The 23,006-nt window shown below is 36.3% G+C and overlaps 1 protein-coding gene across 1 annotated transcript; it reads right to left on the reverse strand.

Annotated features, from left to right (window-relative positions):
• Positions 1 to 7,608: 7,608 nt before the first annotated feature.
• Positions 7,609 to 11,584, reverse strand: LOC123537851 (melanocyte-stimulating hormone receptor-like). The gene has a single exon (XM_045321723.2). The coding sequence runs from the start codon at positions 11,145 to 11,147 to the stop codon at positions 10,026 to 10,028; it is 1,122 nt and encodes a 373-aa protein (XP_045177658.2). The 5' UTR covers positions 11,148 to 11,584; the 3' UTR covers positions 7,609 to 10,025.
• Between the last annotated feature and the right edge of the window lie 11,422 nt (positions 11,585 to 23,006).

Below are 23,006 nucleotides of genomic sequence, written 5' to 3' on the forward strand. Positions count from 1 at the left end.
ATGGATGAAAGTGCAAGATGCAGAGTTCGTGGCACTTTTGCGCCGCCGATGTAAATACCCCTTCCACGCGACTCTTATCTCACTAAGACCTCAGTGTTTGACCCCAGTTATGTCCATATACGTCAATCAAATACCTGACATACGTAACCAATAAACAAGTTGTAAAACACAAATATGCTCATATGTAAAGATATATACATCAAACCAAAAAGACCGTAAAAGTATTTAAGCCAGAGAACCAAGGAAAAACTTTAAGAGAAAAACGATTCTTTTATGTCCCGATGCTGTAAATATTTCCAGCTATAAGGTTATGAGACATATATTTATCCAGTTTTTAGACCTGCCACTGTGAGTAGTCATGCTTGGAGCTTCAATGGACATACTAAATACATATATATTAGAGTATATTATGTATATTTGAGTACCGTCATCATAAACTGCGTAAATGTTTGACTACATTTAACTAGATCTAATGTAATTCTGCTCTGGCTTTAAAATTCAATTGTATTTTAATACAGTTTTGCAACAATGTAGTGCAAAGACTGTATTTTTTACGGACATACTGTTTGCAAACTTCATAAGATTTTAGATTTCGTAAGTTCCTAGGTCATGGCAATTTTTCTATCGTACTAGATACAATTACAAATTCCCATCAAAAGAATCGATTATATATAGACAAAGCACGATCCTATCGTTTTCATTTTCTCTTTCTTTTTCTTTTTGACTATATAATATATAGGTAGTTCTTAAAGCCCAATTAGTTTAAACTACTGTGATATTTGTTTTCTGTCCTGTTTCGTTGAACACAAAAAGTATAATAATTGAGCCGTGCCATGAGAAAACCAACATCCGCGCAGTCTGGTCAGGATCCATGCTGTTCGCTTTTAAAGCCTACTGCAATTAGAGAAACCATTAGCGAACAGCATCGATCCTGACCAGACTGCGCGGATGCGCAGGCTGGTCTGGATCCATGCTGGTCGCAAACCCACTATGTTGGTTTTCTCATGGCGCGGCTCATATTTCTAATTATTCTTCAGTAGTTTTTGCCCCATGTGGTTCCGGGACGATCTGTGTATGAAAAGAATTGGAACTACTGCCTTACCATTGCACGATCGTAAGAGGCGACTAATAGGGTCTTAACACTTGATTTTGCAGTAACTCTGTGATTCCAGCATGTATGCAAATTTTGATTCCATACCTCATGTTTTCATATTGATGTAAATGAGATGTGGAACCAAAATTTGTAGTCCTGTTTGGCGCCATATAACTTATACTGTGTTTGTGCGCCGTAAAACCCAAATAAATAAATAAATCAGTAGTCTTCGAGTACATGTATTTCTAGTTTATGATGTTGTATTTTCATATATGTTTATATTAATAACATGAACGTTTCTGGAGTTAACATCATATCGAGCCATTACACGTTGTAGATTTCCATGTGGCAGAGAGGACTATTATTATCAACATGGTTTCTTTTACTTTATAATATTGATAATACGGATTAAGAATGATTTTTTTTTGTGCAGAATAAATTAAAATTCCCAAACGTGTTCGTTTATTTGTATGTTTATCCCATGAAATATTGATTTACTTTGTTTATTTACTTGTCTGAACCAGTTTATCAATCCTGTACGTTCCCGCTTAGAGGGTATAGGCATTCTCGATGCTTGAGATCTTTATCTTATTTCTACTGCTCCATCATTATTGTATTGTAAGTACTTATGATGTATAAGACAGTATAATAACTTAAATCCGAGTTATCCAGCATTGATAAGTGTCACACCAGCGTTTTAAAAACATAGCAATCACCTGATTTAACTATTATACTGCCTGCCTTAATTGGCTTGTCAACTATCTTCTCGTCTCTATTTCCAACTAATCTTAAGTAGCAAGACTCTACCACTCCATTGGCTGGCCAGACTGTACCATTTCCTTGGCTGCACAGACTGTACCACTCCCTTGTATGGCTAGACTGTACCACTCCCTTGGCTTGCCAAACTGTACCACTACCTTTACTGGCCAGACTGTACCTTTTTCTTGCCTGGCCAGACTGTACCAGTCTGTTGCCTGGCCAGATTATATCACACTCTTGGCTTGCCAGATTGTACCACTACCTGTACACTCTTTTGCCTGGCAAGACTGTACAACACCCTTGGCTTGCCAGACTGTACTACAACCTTGGCTTGCCAGACTGTACCACACCCTTGGCTTGCCAGACTGTACCACACCCTTGGCTTGCCAGACTGTACCACTCTCTTGGCTGGTCAGACTAGACTGTACAACTACTTTAACCGGCCAGATTGTACCACTCCATCGACTGGCTTTTTGAAAGCTGTTTGTCTGTATTACATAGAACCAGTTTATTGTACTTAAGAATAAATAATCAAATGGCCAAAAACATATTTAATATTATTCCGAGAATTTAGGCACAAGCACAAATCTATACAGTAGAGCTAAATCAAATAACACAGGTAAGGAAAAGAATAAAAGACCAAGTGCCGTATTGCGGCCGTAAAACTTTTGCCCGTACTTTATGTGAGAGTTGTGATATTTTTTTATCCTTTAGGTTAGGAGTCCATTCAGTGTATCTGTATACAAAAGTGTTACGTTTTAACTTTTGATGTATTGTACATTTTAACAACCCTGTCAAGCCGAATCTGCTATTATTTTTATTGGTCTCATTCGCTCATAATATACTTTATGCATAATGTATAACTAGTAGCTGAGCTTGGATCTGTACCAGGACAAAGAAGATTTTCTTTCAAGAAATAACATATGCAATATTTAAGTGTTTGTAGTATAGAATGAGTAAAAATATATAACTGGTTTTGAATATGTCAATCTGATTATTGCAGAAAGACGGACAAAGGAAAAGGGAAACATAAGGAGAAAGAGCGAAGACACTGCTTTCCCTGGTCAAAGAAAATTTTGAGTTACCAAAAAGAATCGTATGCAATGCAAGTTTTAAGGGAGTCAATATTAGTCATGTAAAATAAACGCTTGAGTGTTTTTATAATTTGATTAATGCCTCTTTCTGCATTCCTTACGCTGAACAGCAAATTTTCATGACATATTCCTCATTTTAATTCTTAGTTGATTATTTTTCTTTCTCCATTCTTGTTTACTAATTCTAACTGGCAAATTGTTGTGTGTTTAGTATGATAATTGCTTCTTGTTGTCATTATTTGCTTTGCGATCTATTTTTGGTTTTGATGCTTAACGGTGAAGCTTAATTGGCTTACCTTGAACTCTCTATGCATTATTGGATACAGGAACTCTAATTATAAATCGGTGCTAGCCAACAAAGAATAAACTACTTTCAATTTTAATATAATTCGTTATTTTACAAAAAGGACGCTTTTTGGTATTTTTATTTATAGAAACGAGAGCTCAAACTCACGACCCCTTGTTTCGTAGTCAGTGTTGCTACTGATATGAGTTATAGAACCTTATTAAGCCGCGTCATGAGAAAACCAAGACAGTTTATTTGCGACCAGCATGGATCCAGACTAGCATGCGCATCCGCTCAGTCTGTTCAGGATCAATGCTGTTTGCTTAGGGTTTCTCTAATTGAAATAGGGTTTGCTCTTGTTGTATATACGCGTAAACGTATTACGTCTCCAAATCAGATAATTCTCAAAAGGAAATGACGTGAACGTAAAAAAAAAAAACAGACAGTCCCCCACATTTCTTGGGAACTTAATGACGTTGAGGGACGATATATGAGCCACACCGTGAGAAAACCAACATAGTGCATTTGCGACCAGCATGGATCCATGCTATTCGCTAACGGTTTCTCTAATTGCAATATGCTTTGAAAGCGAACAGCATGGATCCTGACCAGACTTCGCGGATGCACAGGCTGGTCTGGATCCATGCTGGCCGCAAAAGCACTATGTTTGTTTTCCCATCGCGCGGCTCATATAAATTATCGAAAGGTGCCCCAGACAGCGGGGGAACGCATACGCATCCAATTATCATTGAAGTGCCTGATATACCAACCTTTTAAAGATATGAATACATAGTTTCCTCATTAGCGGACTGATTAACGATCGCCTCTTGACTCACATAAGCTGGCCCTTTGATCTACTCAGACCCGACTTGTACTCAGTTTTGGAAACTAGGCGTAATGCACTCAGACATAGTCAAAATTGAAACGAAACATAACACTGGGTCAACACGGACCGAACATGTCCTTTGTTCAATCAATAAGGTAAACTAAATTGTTCACGGATTGCTACGAAACTTTTTCCGACACAGCCATATATTTACAGAATACGAGTTTAAACGTAATGATTAAACATTAAGACTTTATTTGGGCCGCGCCATGAGAAAACCAACATAGTGGTTTTGCGACCAGCATGGATCCAGACCAGCCTGCGCATCCGCGCAGTCTGGTCAGGATCCATGCTGTTCCCTTTCAAAGCCTATTGCAATCAGAGAAACTCTGTTAGCGAACAGCATGGATCCTGACCAGATTGCGCGGATGCGCAGGCTGGTCTGGATCCATGCTGGTCGCTAAGCCACTATGTTGGTTTTCTCATGGCACGGCTCATTTATATACTGATATAAATGACTATGAACAATAAGAACGTAAGGATAAGCATAATTCATTTAAGCCCCTTTGAATGTGTTATTTTGATAGGTCTCAGGTTGAAAAGTAGATATCAGGCACTTCTATGATAAATAAAAAACATGCGTATATTAAAATATTTTGGTAATATATTGTTTTATTCATGTTGTATGTATGAAGAAACATGAATTAACTATTTGACTTTGAAACATTTCAACTGAAATATCAAATGTTAGAGTTAGTACGACTGCGGGTGAACCATTTCTTAACAACATTTTTCATGAAATCCTTCGCGAAAACGAAGAAACGGTTCAGACTTCGTGTGAAAAGAAAAAAAAATCACAAAGACTTGTTAAGTACCTTAATGCGAACGTTAGTCAATTTGTACTCTGAAAATACTGTAAGGAAGTTTTCATGAGAAGTTTCATGAAGATAATGGTATTTTCCCCTGATAGATAAACATCTCATGAAACCACTGATAAAATTTCCGAAGACAACACGTTTTCACAATAAGTTAAAAACATTAAGAAAAAAATCTGGTTGAAAAGTTGACTAGTATCATTGACGGATAGACAGTTTTTGTCGCAGTTTAAAGCAGTTACTAGATAATTTTCGTGTTAAGATGGTTATCTTGTAGTCATGAATTGTGTATCTATTTTCTCGAAATTTTGTAGTTTCACGAAAGTCTTTAAAATTTCCGACTGAACGGCTGGTTTTATTACATAATAATTTTCAGAATCTGTTAAATATTTATGTGAAGAATCCGAATACTTCATCATAACTATAAAGAAAAACGACATGAAACAAACTGCTGAAAAATACGAATCTTTAAAGACACTGCCCTTACAATTATCAGATTTGATGGGCCTATCTTGATCTTATCAAAACTTCAATTGCTTCTTAAACTAATAAGATAAATGACTGATAAGCGCGTGCCACTTGAGCGCGGAGAAACAATTCTGCAGTATGGAGCATACTAAATAGCCCGTCTTATAACTAACAGCCAAAAAAAAAATAATTCACAAAAAAATGAGCCGCGGCATGAGAAAACCAACATAGTGATTGCTTTTGCTACCACCATGGTCCAGACCAGGCTGCGCATCCGCACAGTCTGGTCAGGATTCATGCTGTTCGCTTTCAAAGACTTTTGCAATTTAAGAAACCGTAAGCGAACAGCTAGAATCCTGACCAGACTGCACGGATGCGCAGGCTGGTCTGGATCTATGCTGTTCGCAAAAGCACTATGTTGGTTTTCACATGGCGCGGCTCAAATATTTCCTTCCCTGTGACCTATATATCATATGTAGAACAGTAACCCTTGTCAGTGCATAAAACATCTGTGAAGTGACTAGAGCAGAAAGTAGAACGAAAAAAAACAACAGCTGAGATTTACATACATTATTTATTTCATAAATATTCTTACGTTAAACAAACACTACATGCGTATATTCTTAACTATTTGTGGGAAAAATAATATCGTTTTGAATTTATCTATCATAAAAATGTAACTAATTGCTCAGGTCAAAAATACAAAGCTGGGATTAGGTGGTACCTGAATATACCGTTATCTGGATTGCTGTTGTAGCAGTGCCAGTAATACTTTACAGATTCTTATAACCTTTGATTTTAATACTTTTTATAAGCGATTGTTTTACGTATAAAAATTAGCTGGTATAGTTAATGAAGGGAAACGTATATATTTATATAAAGTGGCATTGTTCTTGCACTAAAACGCGTTACATATTTGTTGTACAAAGATGGGCCGAAAATAAAAACTACAACTGCATAATGGGACTCAAGGCAGCACACATAAGATATTTAACTAAATTTAAATTTATTTTAGCATCTACTCTTTAACATGTTAACCCGATACATATGAAACAAAGTTTATCATAAAAGCAACCAAGTGCACTATATATGCATATAATTAATGCACGAATATACTTCATAGAAGTCATTAACAGTGTCTAACCAAATTTGCTACCCCCTGTTTAGTTATCTCCTGTGAAGAAAACTCAGGGTCTGAATACATACTACTCCCTGTCACACGGCTTTACTGGGGAAGCCAGGTTAGTCGAGAACGCAGGATTGGTTTTGTCGGTAGGAAAGATCAGTCCGGTTTGAAAAAAAAAATGTTATGAAAAATCATATTTTATCATCATTAAAACACAGCAACAGTAGCATTGTCTGCAGTTGCAGAGAAAGGATACTTCCGTATTTGATACACGTATTTGTGTTTAAGACATTTCAGAATAGAAATGAAATAACAGAAAGTTGTTGCATTATCGCCTCGGTAGTCTAGTGGTAGAGTGTCCGCTTCGAGTGAGGGAGGTCGTCGGTTCGGTCCCCGGCCGCGTTAAACCAAAGACGTTAAAAATGGCTTGGCGCTCAGCATTAAAGGGAAACTGTCCTCTTCTCTCATACCCTCGCGGCGATGGATTCCATCAGGAATGAGATATAGAGAGTGATTAATATAAGTTGTGGAACTTGCTTCACATCGACCTAAAATAAATTTGTATAAACTAAAAAAAAGGGTGTTTTACTTTAAAAGCTTATTAGTAGCGAAGAATAATTTAATTAACATACACTAGAATTTTTGTTACGCCATGTCATTTTCCAATTGCCGTTTGCTAACTTGCATTTTACTAATTTGCAAATTACATCAAAAAGATGTTAGGGACAGTTACTGTATATGTTTACTGTTGTTTTGTATCTATTTATTGCTAAAACCGCTGGCCCTTCACAATTTATTCTACATTAAAAAGCAAAAGTATCGATCAGCAAAAGGCAATTATTAAATGGAAACAATCCTTCATTGTAACTGTCTTAAACTTTTTTTTATAACAATTGGCAAACAACAATTAGTAATTAGCATTTAGCCAATGAAATATCGTGGCCAGAACTGTATAGCTATACACTCCTAAACATTTCTGCAAACGGTCATCCTACTTGTGGCACAATTCATGCACTTAAAATAGTTCTTCCTTATTTCATCCACTTTTTACAAGAAAGAAATATAAGAATTGAAAAACATATAGCAGAAACATGTTTTAATCATGCTTTTAAAATGCCCTATGGCTATACACCGCAGAGAGAAAATAATTCGGGCTACGTCCTCATGAAATTATTCCGCAGCCTTATAACTTCATCTTCGTGTTCAAATATATCAAACTAAGTATATATTGTTCTTTGGCAAAAGAGACATATTAGAATCAAAACAACATAGAGTTAATCCCGCAGTATACGCCGCTAGGCAATTGTGAAATTATTGCAATTTACGATATAGAATCATTTCAGCATAAATAAGTAAGCCGCACCTGCATAATGTATTTGCGACCTGCATGCATCCAGAACAGTCTGCGCATCTGCGCACTCTGGTCTGGGTCCATGCTGTACGCTTTTAATTCTGTTGCAATAAGAGAAACTGTTAGTAGACAGCCTGATGGATACATTCTGGTCGCAAACGCACTATGTTGGTTTTCACATGGCGCGGCTCAAATGACGTAGCTGACGTCTGATAATCTCATTCTAAAGTACAGTTTATTGTCAAATAATTGTCACCTTTGTAAAGCTAATAAAACGTTTAAAAATACAAGATACTAAATGGTCCTTATTGCCCACCTATTTTTTCTTCACTATCACAGCACATGAAAATATCAGCGTCCTCTTCTTCAATACTTGATTAATTTCTCCTTTGAATTGTTCGAAAACATTTTTACTGATTTATCCACAGAATATGCCAAAATATAACCTGACACGGAATGTCATATATCGTTGCAAAACATACTCTGACACATATTGTCATAGCTCGTGCCAATATATAACCTAACACGTACTGTCATAGCTCGTGCCAAAAAATAACCTGACACGTACTTTCATAGCTCGTGCCAAAATATGACCTGACACATACTTTCATACATCGTGCCAAAATATAACCTGACATGTACTGTCACAGCTCGTGCCAAAAAATAAACCGACACGTACTGTCATAGCTCGTGCCAAAATACAACCTGACACATACTGTCATAGCTCGTGCCAAAATATAAACCGACACGTACTGTCATAGCTCGTGCCAAAATATAAACCGACACGTACTGTCATAGCTCATGCAAAAATACAACCTGGCACATACTGCCATAGATCATACCAAAACATAACCTGACACATACTGTCATAGTTCGTGCCCAAATATAACCTGACTCATATTGTCATAGATCGTGTCAAAATATAACCTGACACTTACTGTCATAGCTCGTGCCAAAATACAACTTGACACATACTGTTATAGATCGATCGTGCCAAAATATATCCTGACACACACTGTCATAGCTCGTGTCAAAATATAACCTGACACATACAGTCATATATCGATCGTGCCAAAATATAACATGACACATACTGTCATAGCTCGTGCAAAATATACTCTAAGACATAATGACCTAAATGACCATGTACATTATTAACATTATATGAATGTTTTGTACAACAAGAGTACTAGCTGAATAAACTATATTCTGTTCTGTTCTGTTTATAATATTAAAGAGTGCCATACACATGGATTTCGCTCATTAGGTTACACAATTTAAATTCTTACTAAACTATCATATATCGTATTCTGCGTATTTGATGTAAAGTGTATTAAAATGTAAAATGTATGACAAAATGAAGCATGCCTGATTCTTTCATAACCCTTTTTCGTTGATAATTTGGTTTCAACTAGTCTTAAACCTTCAGATGTTATACCGTTATGCAATGATACTTGGGCGTAAGGCCCGAGGATCCGTCCGAGATATTAAGATGGGCTGAAAACTAAACACTGCTACTTGGTATGAAGGTGGTAAAGTTTAGACTCTGGCACTTTTATATATTCACAGATAAGAGCAAAAACTAAAGTACGTCAAAAATAAATGAAATGAGCCGCGCCATGAGAAATCCAGAATAGTGCTTTTGCGACCAGCATGGATCCAGGCCAGCCTGCGCGGATGCTAAGGCTGGTCTGGATCCATGCTGGTCGCAAATGCACTATGTTGGTTTTCTCATGGCGCGGCTCAAATATTGTTTGGTGCATTATATCATATTATAGAATACTGACTGATATCAAAGTGACCAGTGAAATAAATAAAATGTTAGTCAGCGATAAACTTACACATTTAAAAAAAAAATCTTATTGCCAACAGGACAACAAGACAAATTTCAAACTTTTTTACAACGTCACCACGTTGACTGTCACATTTCAATGTATCTTGAAAAACGTTTTATTACAACGCACACTTGACAACTATTATATTTCAAATTGGAAACACGTCACATATTTTGATACGTCATATGAACGACGTATTTCATGATATTGTCTGTTTCAAATCATGAGGTGAATACTCCATCCTGTCCCTTTAAAACACCAGATCAATAACGTTTTGTCACTTTAAGTTACTATGTGTTTTACTTTAATATGTCACACTCTCTCTACACTGTCCAAACTGTCGGCATAGCTGTACTTCCGGGGCATTGGCTCTAAAACATAGTTCTGTTTTCTTACAGACAATGGCGTGTCTGTTGTTGCGACACTGTCATCATTCACGCCAGGTATACACGAAAACATTTGTTTTAAGCTTCTTCGAAATTTATCTGACAGAAACCCGTAGATAAATGGATTGATGGAATTGTTGGCAAGAAATAATATGTCCGCAATTTCGCCAAAATGTGTTTTGAAGTCACTTGATGGGAAAACATCCCGGCCTGCAAGTTTCATGCATTTGTTAATCAAGCGCGGTAACGGAAGTACGGCCGCCATTATAATCACAACGATAACAATCTTAGACATGCGCTGTATCGACTTCCGGGTAGACTCCGTAGCTGTTTCAGTGACAGCTCTTTTGACAAGGCATATCTTAAGTATATGAAGAACACAGGTTACAATCAGGGGTAGCAGGTACACTGATATCCACAAGAAGATCAAAAACTCCTGCGATCTTCCCGGAAGTATGAGTCTCACAGTTATAAGTCCTGTTAACGTTCCGGTGATAACGAATCCAAGAACCCATACAAGTAAAGACGAGAAGATAACTTTCTTTGGGCTAAGGAAAGCGTTGGCTCTCAGGGGATATGCAAGTGTTATATATCGCAGAATAGCTAATAAAGCTACATGTGTGTTCGCAGAGAACCAGAAAATGGATTTCAGTATGTAGTAAGGTTTACTAATTACCTTTGGAGAAGAACACGTGACTGATAGGATAACTCTTTCAAAAGCTGTCGACAAATTCAAGGTCAGAAAAAGTAGGTCAGCCACAGCTAATGCTGCTATTGCAACGAATGTAGAATCGCGCAGCCTCTTGTCTCGAATCACGCGAGCTATCACAAAAAAGTTTGCAATTATTCCAATGATAAATACAGTTTGTACTCCACTGTATACACACTTAGTATCACAGTATCCGCATGAAAATTTTTGGTAGCCGTAACTCCGGCCACCACGTCCGCTGCCTCCTCGTGTGCTGTTACCACATGTGGAATTATATAGATCCGTGACATTCTCTCTTACTGCTGCACTAGCAGTGTCAAAATGGTTTATCTCACACATTTCGTAGTCTTTTGTTTGTCTATGAATGTGTTAATTGGTTTTATATAGTTGTTTTAGTCACCCACTTAAAATCCTATCCTAAAAGCATGTGTCCACTTAAGATTGTTTGAACGATCCCTTCACAAACGTATGAGCATGAACGGTTTTAATCTCCCACAGTTAAAACACATCCAATTTGCAGCAAAATGCGGAACTATACTTTTTGTATCTTTTTTTTATGCTTCGCGTTGTATCTCAATTAACACAACTGTTAACATTCCATGCATCATATTTTACTCATCATGTAACACGCTTAACGCCGTTTTATACACAAATATGAAACAACTGCATAATAAAGCAAGAATAGGCCAGATGTATTCCTTGTTGCTCATCATAAAAAAGAATGTTATTTCTGATCGAGAAGAAAGCTTGATCTGTCTATCTTGTTGAAATGTTTCAAGAACTGCGTATGTTCACGGTATAAATGTAACCGTTTGAAGTAGAAAGAGTTCAAGATGTGCGCGTGGATCTGGAAATCTAATAAAACTTAGACGAAACGTGCAGAACTAAACTCGTTTGAACTATAATTGGTTAACTTATATTTCACTGAACTTTCGGTTTCATTTATTTTATTTTTAACAGTTAAAGCTGGCATTTAGTAAAAGAAAACGGAGTTCCCTGTAACATAGAAATTAGGGAGGGATTTTATTTTACATTTGTATCAGTGTGGTTCACTCAAAATTATTAAAACCTTGAAAGACTTCCCGAATATTGAATACGACTTACTTTAATGAATAATATAGTGATAATTTGTTCTGTACTGCTACGCCAAAGACATAATTGAGCCGTGCCATGAGAAAACCAACATAGTGGCTTTGCGACCAGCATGGATCCAGACCAGCCTGCACATCCGTGCAGTCTGGTCAGGATCCATGCTGTTCGCTTTCAAAGTCTATTGCAATTAGAGAAACTGTTAGCGAACAGCATGGATCCTGACCAGACTGCGCGGATGCGCAGGCTGGTCTGGATCCATGCTGGTCGCAAACCCACTATGTTGATTTTCTCATGGCACGGCTTATATTACGGTGGTGTTGTAGTATCAAACCTCGGACCTATAAATCAAAGGGCAAGAGATCTAAACAGCTTGACCACTTTAAAAGCACGTTCTCTGAAGCCCAATAGAACAGTTTATGAAAAATTAAAAATCTTAGACGGATACCTTATGTATGTGTTACATAGAAACGTCATTGTAGGTTTACACGTGTTTTTTTTTTATATATATATAGCTTATGGTAAGTTTTTCGAACGACGGAAATAAAATCCCGGACCTGATATTTTTACATCTTTTACTTCAAACTGAGTTATTTATGCATACAAATTCGTCGTATTTTCTTATCCTTTTTGGATAATCAGAAAATCCATTTTTTTTTCTAAAATATTAGCCGATGCTGGATCGTGAGGTGTAATCTCCCATAAACAGACGCATTTAAATCGGGTCTGGTTGGTTGCGTTTCTGCCTGTAATGAGTCTTGTGGCTTATGCGCAGTTAGACGAACTACTTTTACTTGCGTAGTAATTCATTGTCTTGTCCATTTTGTGTTAATTTGTGATATTTAAACGTTAAATACTTGCTTTGACATTAAACAGATTTAATATGAAATCCATACACATAACATTAAATTCAAACAACATTTTCACTTTCAGACTGAAAAATAAATGGAGCAGAGAAGAAATAGGCTGGGCATTTATTTTGCCAATCGGTGCAGAGATAAGGAAGTGCGACTTACCGTGGTATTAAATGTTTTCACAATCTGTTTGCTATTTTAAGAGATAAGACAATAAGATTGCCGCCAACTTTTTTATATCTTATCTCTCAGGAACAAGAGTCATGTATACAACATACCTGTATATCTGATAGTTTAAATGCACGATACAAATAACACATGTATATGAACTAGCTGAAAGGGTACATATTACACAACATATACTGAAAACAAAAAGTTTAACCAAAAGTTTAGTAAAAGTACACGCGTAGATTTAACGAGGAACATGTGCCTGAATATGAAAATGATTTTAGAGACAAAAATAAAAACTGATATTGAAGAAAAATCAAGTGTACGCGATTTTATTCTGTTCATATCCCTCGCAGACCAAAACCAATTTTCAGAAAGAATAGTTAAACCTATTAACTCATAGAAAATGTTATTTCTACTATAATAAGAGTGACTTAACTTTTTGTTTTGAGTATATTTTGGCATTCTCTCATGATTATATTATAACAGCGACTAGTGTACGTTTGTTTGAGATTTATTACGCGAGAAGATATACGCCATCATTTTATATGTTTTATACTAAAACCATATGTTGCTTAAACAAAGGTGTTTGTTTAAATGATAACGATTCATTAGCTGTGGTTAGGTCTAGACGCGTTTGAACGATTATTTAATTAGTGGTTAATATTGCACGTTACTCACTCATATTAAGGGTTGAACATAGCTTATTTTGCAAAATTTGTCTTTTATCAAACTTTCACAGGGTTGAAATGATATGGGCTACTAAAGCATAAGGTCAATGGTTATTTTTTAGGACATTCGAACCTAAAATGATGCTGAGAAAGTTTATAACTTTTCTTATGTCTGCAGAAACACTTGTTATGGTATGTGATGGTATTCTGTGCCGTCGTTTCTTGTGCCGTTGTAAAAATATCTAAATGCTTATGGCTATGCACCCATACAATTCGAAGTAAAATGGACATTTATTAATGATTCCTAAGTTTAAGCAGTACCCCGAGATCCTTAGCAGGATGTGCGTGCGTGCCAGTCTGTCTGCCATTCTGCCTGCGTGCCTGCTTGCGTGCGTGTCTGCGTGCTCATAGCCAACATCGGTTAAAAAAATGGATTTCTCCAGAAGACTCCTAACAAAAGTTTCGAGGGTGGGCAAGGTAAAGAAAACGCTCCAGTTCCAGATGGTCCCCCAGACCTTTAGCGTGTCAGGTGTAAAGCATCGATATTTCGTCCTCCTATACTGATAATATTAATTCTGTTTTTAGAGCGGGTGCTCGAACTCAATATTTTTATGGATTTAACCCTTAGCCTGTTAAATTTCTAAAATGGAATGGTCCATCATTCCATTTGAACAGTACCATTTATTATTCGAAGGGTTGTTTAATGAAAATTTACTCACTGGATAGCGAACAGTGCAATTCATGATCAGACTGCACGGATGTGCAGGCTGATCTTGGTCTGCACTGATCGCAAAGGCAGAATCACTTGCCGCTAGCAGGCTTAAGGTTAATAGTGCCGGATAATCTGACTAGGACTGCTTCGGCGTTGCACCGGAAAACTCTGAAGAAATGTCTGACAGGAACTGTTTTAACATTACATCGGGACCTGAGCAGGAGAGTCTGACGAGGCATCTATGATGAATTGTTTATCGTACCAAAACAAAAACAGAACAGCAACAAAAAAGCGATAGATAGAGAATACTTTTTTTATCAAATCTAAGCAGATCCTTTGAAAGTACTTAACGGAAAATTAGCTGACTCGGTTTGCCTGAGACGATGAACAAGATGAATGTGCAACCCCTCTCACACCGGCTTATAAGCGAAACTCAAATAAAAATAGTACTTAATTAACTACATGATCCCACAGAACCAAGGATAATTACAACATTGAACCAAAGAGTGTATTTGTATGATTAATTAGTTTGCGTGGCCTTAACTTGACATATAAGTTAGTACGTTAGTAAAACAATCCACAGTGGGAATGTTTTCGGAAATGACCGATGAGACTTATTTCCGCTCAACAAAACAATTTGTAACAAAAAAAAAACAACACTTAATTCAATAAGGTCAGTTAATAATTTCCTTGACAGTGTTAAAAAAACACTGTATGTATAATATAGAAATTTACTTGCATTTCTTTTAATTATCATAGATACCTTCTAATATTAAAATATTATCTTGCGATTGCAATAGTTTTCTTTAGTAACAAAAGGCATGGTCCTTCACAAGATCAAAAACTTTCTCATCTCCTGGTCGTTTCATTACGACATTAAGTAATGAGTCATCAAATATAAAAGCTTTATTATGATACCTAAAACTCAAGTGAAAAATTAGTACTTGTAGTTACATCCTACATCTTTGCCAGTTAACATATGAAACATATTAGGGTAGGTCTGCACGTTTGGATCGATTTTTTTCTACAATGTAGAACTTGATTAAACTCTGATTTTTCAGACCTCCATAATATACCTAGAAAATTCAGCCAATAAAGAAGATAAGGTTGTGAGACTGCTTTTTTCCTAGACTGGTTTGAAAATTTCAGACCTCGGGAAATATTTCATAATGGGAGTCTATGGAAACATCATAATTTTCATAACGTTTTCGCGAACAGAATTTTTAAACCAGTCTAGGAAGAAAAACAATCGCTTTTAACTTTTAGGCAGTTTAGTGTTAATAAGTATTTTAGTGTTGACATTTATCGGTCCAAAAAGCAATTTGAGCCGCGCCATGAGAAAACCAACACAGTGGCTTTGCGACCAGCATATATCCAGACCAGCCTGTGCATCCGCTCAGTCTGGTCAGGTTCCATGCTGGTCGCTAACGGTTTCCCTAGTTGCAACAGGCTTTGAAAGCGAACAGCATGGATCCTGACCAGACTGCGCGGACGCGCAGGCTGATCTGGATCCATGCTGGTCGCAAACCCACTATGTTGGCGTTTTCTCATGGCGCGGCTCATTTGTATATAACTTCATTCAAAATAAAAGTATATCGTCTGTTCGTGAAGAGATATTCTCTAGTTCTTTCGTGGATAAATACATGCACTTGTTAAGTCGCTCTCAGTCCCTGCTACAGAACTCACATGTAGCTGGCGCTACAAAGACAATGTATACCTCAATATACCTTTCAGGGCATGCAATTATCAGTTTGATGCCATTTTTAAACTAACCAGCAATGTATTTTAATGTAGTGCTCTTTATATTTTCCACCGTCCTTCAAAATATGTTTATTCTTTTAATATTCTCTGCAGCCGAATAGTTGTTAATAATGTCACTTATACCAGAGTTTCGATTATTCCCAATCTAAAATGTTTGTATTATAGATCACAATAGAACAGAACCGGTTTTACTATAATAGACTATACAGTTTCTAATATTTTACGTCGTAAAGTTTAAAAACAAACAATAGCAAAAAAAATAAAAATATAGAACATAGCTTAGGGTTATGGTTACATCTTTCGCGAGTGAACACCAGATGCAATATTTTCACGAGTGGCATGATTGAAAATGAAAGCGATGATATTCATGAGTCATACTACCTACCATCCTACTATCCTACTATTCTACCATTCTACTATCCTAATTTTTACCATCCTACTATCCTAACACCCTACTATCCTACCATCCTACCGCCCTACTACCCTACCCTACTACCATTCTACTATCCTACTATCCTCATTTTAACCATCCTACTATCCTACCACCCTACTATCCTATCACCCTACTATCCTACCATCCAGCTATCCTACCATCCTGATCCTACCATCCTAACTTTTGCCATCCTACTATTTTACCATTCAACTATCCTACCACCCTAATATCCTACCATCCTATCATCCTATTATCCTACTATCCTACCATCCTACCATCCTACTATTCTACCATCTTACTACCCTACCATTCTACTACCGGTATCCTACCATTCTACAATCCTACCATTATACTATCCTACCACAATACTATCATTCCATTCTACTAGCCTATCGTCCCACTATCCTACCATCCTACTATCCTACCATCTACTATCATCGCTATCTTACCATGATAATGGTATGTTCCTACCATCGTGTTTTTATCCCCCGACGAAAGTCGGAGGGATATAGTTTTGGCGTCGTCCGTCCGTCCGTCCGTCCTTCCGTCCGTCTTTCCGTCCGTCCGTCCGTCCGTCCGTCCTTCCGTCTTTCCGTCCGTCCGTCCGTCCGGAGCCATATCTAGGAAATGGTTGGGAACATTTATTTAAAACTTCATATACGTGTTCATCACAATGAGTTCTTGCGGCCCGTCAAGTTTCAGTCAGATTGCCCAAGTAACACCAGAGTTATGGCCCTTAGAAGTTTCTAGTGTTAACTATATAGGGTACTATAAATATGGCAATTTCTGCATCATAACTTTTGATATATTTGACCTAGAACTATGAAACTTAAACAGAATTTAGATCACCATAATGTGGTTGTGTACACACAATTTCATTTGGATTTATTTGTAAATTAAGAGTTATTGCCCTTTAATTGTATAAAAATCCACATATTTGTACATAACAAACTTACCATTTGGTACAATTTCATTAAATTTCTTTCATTCTTTTCCATGAACATTTATTGTAAACATGTGAAGTTGTGTACCCGCACCTGGTCACCCCCTAACCTTGATCACACACCTCCCCCCTTATCCCCTGACCTCCCCCCCCACCACACCCAAAAAAAAAAAAAAAAAAAAAATCATTCCTTATTTTAGATTTTTTTCAAACAAGCTTCATATACATGTTCACCACTATGAGGTTATGGGGCCCATCAAGTTTCAGACAGATTGCCCAAGTAACACCAGCGTTATGGCCCTTAGAAGTTTCTAGTGTTAACTATATAGGGTACTATAGATCTATAGATATGCCAATTTCTGCATCATAACTTTTGACATATTTGACCTAGAACTATGAAACTTTAACAGAATTTAGAGCACTATAATGTGGTTGTGCACAGACAATTTTGTAAGGATTTCTTTTTGTAACTTCAGAGTTATTGCCTATTGCCTTTGTCTAAAAATCCACATATTTATACATTACAAACTTACCATTTGGCAGAATTTTATTAAATTTCTTTCATTCTTTTCTGTGAACATTTATTATAAACATGTGAAGTTGCTCACCCACACCTGGTCACCCACTTGCCTTGGTCACACCCCCCCCCCCCCCCCCCCCCCCCGCCCCCCACTCCCCCACAAAAAATTTTTTTTTTTTTCATTTCTTATTTTAGATTTTTTTCAAACCTTCCAAGTTGTACCATTCCCCCACCTCACTTCCCCGTCCAGTCATGCCCACCACTGATCATGCATCCTCTCCCCCCCCCCCCCACCCCACTCCAACTTCACCCTTTTACCTTTTTTTTTTTTTTTAATTTTTAATTTTCAATCAATATTTATAATCAACATGTGAAATTTTGTTTCCTCTCCCATTCCCCTGCACCCCCACCCCCTAAAAAAATAAATATATACATATATCTATATATAGATATATATATTTCCATTCCTTTTTTTTTTTTTTTAAATGTTCAAACCTTCAACATGTTAAGTTGTGACTGCACAAACCTTGCCCTCAGCCATGTTCAAGATATCTTACCTGTGTTCTCTTAAGGAAACTGTCCTTTTAAGTTCAAATGTACATGTAAAACAGCAACACCTGGTGCCAAACCACTCAAAGACAATATTTCATTCCAGTTAAACTTCAAGCTCACATTTCAATTAACTGCATTTAATTTTAAAAGCTAAGCTTATTACAGTAAGCATATCCCATTCAAAATAAATTCTTAAGTCAGGATCAAAGTATCATACATTTATTATGTACTCTTTAATTAAACATTTGTTTTCTGTTAAATTGATTTTGACTAATGAAATTATTTGCTTCTTATTAACATCCTTAACTTTTTGCCGGATATATCTTTTTGCCATTCCTCACCACAAACCCTTTCGGCGGGGGATACCAATTCATCGAATTTGCTTGTTATTATTAGAAGGTGGGTGATGGTAGGAGATGGGCAAAATGGTATTCCAGGGCTGCTTAGATTTACGGCGGGGGTGTTTAACATTACGGCGGGGGTGTTTAACATTACGGCGGGGTGTTCGGGGTGTTTAACATTACTGTGGGGGTGTTTAACATTACGGCAGGGATGTACATACATGTATTTATTTTCTATGAAATACCTCAGTTCAGTGATTCTTGATTTTAACCGAATATTAATCAAACGTAGCCCACTTCTATGAAAATAGTTTTAAACTTAATATGTTTAGTGATCTTTTCTTTTTCGTTTTTTTATTCATTTGTGTATTATAACTGAAAACATAAAGATTGGATGCATGCGCTATGTCTACAATATGTTTACATCTGCTTATGCAAACACGGAACGTAAATTTTGTTTTAACGTCAGACTGCTTGGCTGCTCATTCATTTTGAATCATCAATAATATGAAATTGTTATTATCTCCAATATATACATTGCCTAAATCGGGAATCACTCTGTATTCGACCCATCCGAATTAAAAGTGAAAATGTTTGTTTATATGATTTAACAAGTAAGAAGTAATTTTCTTCTAGAAAGCGTGTAATATATTCATGAAAGATACTATTTGTATTAAGACGCCAATTTTTCGCTATTTTTGACGTTATGGCGTGATTTTTTCCTTCCTGATTGAATACGCCACAAGAACAAAAAACACCTCTCTGACATGCTAAAGTACAACATTTCACCATGATAATTTTTCATTTTATTCGCCGGCTGGATGGGGTAAATTATTACTATTTTTTTACATTTGAGATTTATATCTTTGTCATTTCACGCACGTTTTAGGAAATATCAAGAAGTTACCTGCTGCATATTCTGCAAAATTCAATCTGTCACCGATTAGATATCATAATCAATCCTTATAACTGAAATATCACAGGTGTTACATTGTCAATAAGGGGAACTATTTGAGCCGCGCCATGGGAAAACCAACATGTCGGCTTTGCGACCAGCATGGATCCAGACCAGCCTGCGCATCCGCGCAGTCTGGTCAGGGTCCATGCTGTTCGCTTTCAAAGCCTACTGGAACTAGGGAAACTGTTAGCGAACAACATGGATCCTGACCAGACTGCGCGGATGCGCAGGCTGGTCTGGATCCATGTTGGTCGCAAAGCCATTATGTTGGTTTTGTCATGACACGGCTCATTTCATTTTAGTTTCGGCAATTTGTGCATTTATTTCTCAGAAAACCTTCTTTAAAGACAACCTGCGTAGTTCCATTTATAAATCATTAGTTAAAGTCGAGAATTTTGCGTTTTTCTAAGGCCTCCCCATGTCCGAGTTTTGGCTGAAAATGTCACCTCATGTGCAAGTTTTCGCATTTTCCAGTGTTTTACATTAGATCAGCCAATGTTTTGATGCTCAGAAGGTAAAATAGGCACTATTTCATCTAAAATTCCACGGATTTAACAAATTCATTGTGATTTCATGTCTAAATCATACAAACACGGGATTTGATCTGCACCGGATTTAGAGAATTATCACCCATGTGCGAAAATTAGGTCAAAAATTAAAAAGAAAATCCAAAAATAAGTCTCTGTTCTGTGCCCAAATGTCGTTATACGTGATTAGAAATAGAATTATGAAATTCCGCTCTTTCTACTGGCACTTTGAGAAAAATACCTGATTTGTCACTTAAACTTATTTTCGCTATGTACATGAGCATCTCTACAAGTGCAATAACTCGTATTTACCACGCAGCTGTTTTGTTTTCGTCCAGTTGATGCAGATATACAGCTAGCCACAAAAATGTAAAATTTATTATTTAAACCTAATTTGTTTATTTGATATGGCATAAACGCAACCCATCGAGCATCTTACTTTATTAACCGCAGTTTGACAAGTTAGGTAGACGCTTATTGACATATTCTAAAAATAATCCGAAATTAAGAGCTCGGTGCACGTGCCGGAGGGAACAATCATTTTTTTTTTATTGTATAGTTTAATTTGGTATCTTTCATGCTACCCTAGAGTGATCGATCCCGGTTTTCACCGCGAATTGGATTTATTCTCTATGACAGACAGTCAGTGTTGTTGGCTATCCAATAAGCGTGATTTTGTTTACTTGTCGCAAATGGTTCATATGGGGAAAATGATTGAGTTACAAAATAATAATTTGATAATATTTCTCTGCAGCTTAACGTTGTGTTTAAATTGACAAATGACGTTATGAAACTGTCACAAACATTGTAACGCTTGGTGTCAGTTTTGAGTTTAACGTTATGTGCATCAGAACTTAAATAGTACACATTTAAAAAACATTTTTTTTCTAGTTGAATAAAACATAAGCTTTGACCTCAATTAATCATCATGCTCTGAATTATTTGCCCTCAATGGGACATAATACCTAATACCTTGCGTTAAAAAATAAGTCGGTTTGTTTTTCATTGTATAAACATACTTCTTGACAGAGTTTCTCATATAACGCGCTTTCTATTTTTTTTCTTTTCACATTTTTCTGCACTTTAAAAGAACAACTTGAAAGGCAGTTTCAAGTTACAATTCTTCACTTGAACAGAAATAAGTCAAAGAGCTGACCGACAGATAATACTAATTAAAAGAACTACCTTTAATTTATCATTGTTGATGTATTTCATCTGATTCATGAAATAAATGAGAACTATTTTATAACTGCATTTAGTCAGCCAACATTTAACCAATAGAACAAACATATCGTATTAATTCCGCTACATAAATTACCTTTCCATAATTTATCACACAGTAATTAATCAAATTTGATATTTAAACTTAATGTGCTTTATAGAATTATAATGTCATATTTTTTCTTAATTACATTTTTCACATACAAGATGGATTTCTTAAAACTGTGATTGTAATTTCATAATCATTTTATAAAAAAATGAATACTGAAATTACGAAATGTTGGGAATTAACCTAAATGTTTGTAAACGTCATATAACTTAACAACGTTACGTTAACGTTTACTAGAGCGTTAACTCACCGTGTTTTACATGATTTAGTTGAGTACATTTAGCATACAGTAAGGCAAAACCAAAAAATTAAGGTTTTCTATCATGCCTGTTATTATTATGAATGGTTAGGTTTATATGTATGAACATTTTAAACCAAAATGCTGCGACAATAAATTTTGACGAGTTTGTTCCAACTTTTACATCATATATTATATCAAGGCCATGGTCACATTTAGTTCTCACAATGGCTTGAATCCGCAAGTTCCTGGTATGACTATGACACTGCACGATTATACTCTCTTCTTACGAGTTTGTATTCAGGTAGATAAATAATTATATATGCCTCATAGAGGTATTATGATTGATATATTTTTGTTATATTTGCCTTTCAAATACGTGTATAATATAATAATACATATCACCGAATATCATATGACAAACTCACAGGCTTGTTCAAACAATCAGTAAATATCTTGTTTACAAAATAAAAATACAAACCTGAAGCTTGATAAATAACGAAGGAGTTATAAAGAAGCATAAACTTAAGAATCAAATTGATTATTTTGAAAACATCCATCAATATTTTAGAGGAAATCCTTTATGCGACTCTTCCACTTTTGAGAGCTTTTCTACAGGCAGTCTACAGATTCATAATAAAAATACATATAAACAGGTTCTTCTGAATTACCTTACTTTAACTTTTTTTCTAAACAACTACCTGCAAATACGAATGTGTCCATTGAAACCTAATTACACTGAAAGATAGGGAACAGTAATTACACCGAGTGACAGGGAACAGTGATTGCACAGATTTACATGGAAGAGTAATTATGCTGTCAGTGAGCTTCATAGAACAGTGATTACACTAAATGACAGGGAACAATTATTACACTAAATAACAGGGAACAGTGATTACACTGAATGACAGGGAACAGTAATTATGCCGAGTCACATTGAACAGTGATTGCACTAAATGGCAGGGAACAGTTATTCACAAAATGGTAGGGAACAGTGATGGCACTAAATGGCAGGGAACAGATATTCACAAAATGGTAGGGAACAGTGATTGCACTAAACGGCAGGGAACACATATTCACAAAATGGTAGGGAACAGTGAT

This window comes from Mercenaria mercenaria, chromosome 18, assembly GCF_021730395.1.
Source record: "Mercenaria mercenaria strain notata chromosome 18, MADL_Memer_1, whole genome shotgun sequence".
In the NCBI taxonomy this organism is placed as follows: Eukaryota; Metazoa; Mollusca; class Bivalvia; order Venerida; family Veneridae; genus Mercenaria; species Mercenaria mercenaria.

Coding starts and splice junctions, on each gene's coding strand:
- LOC123537851 (XM_045321723.2), bottom strand. CDS start 11,147: ATGTGTGAGATAAACCATTTTGACACTGCTAGTGCAGCAGTAAGAGAG.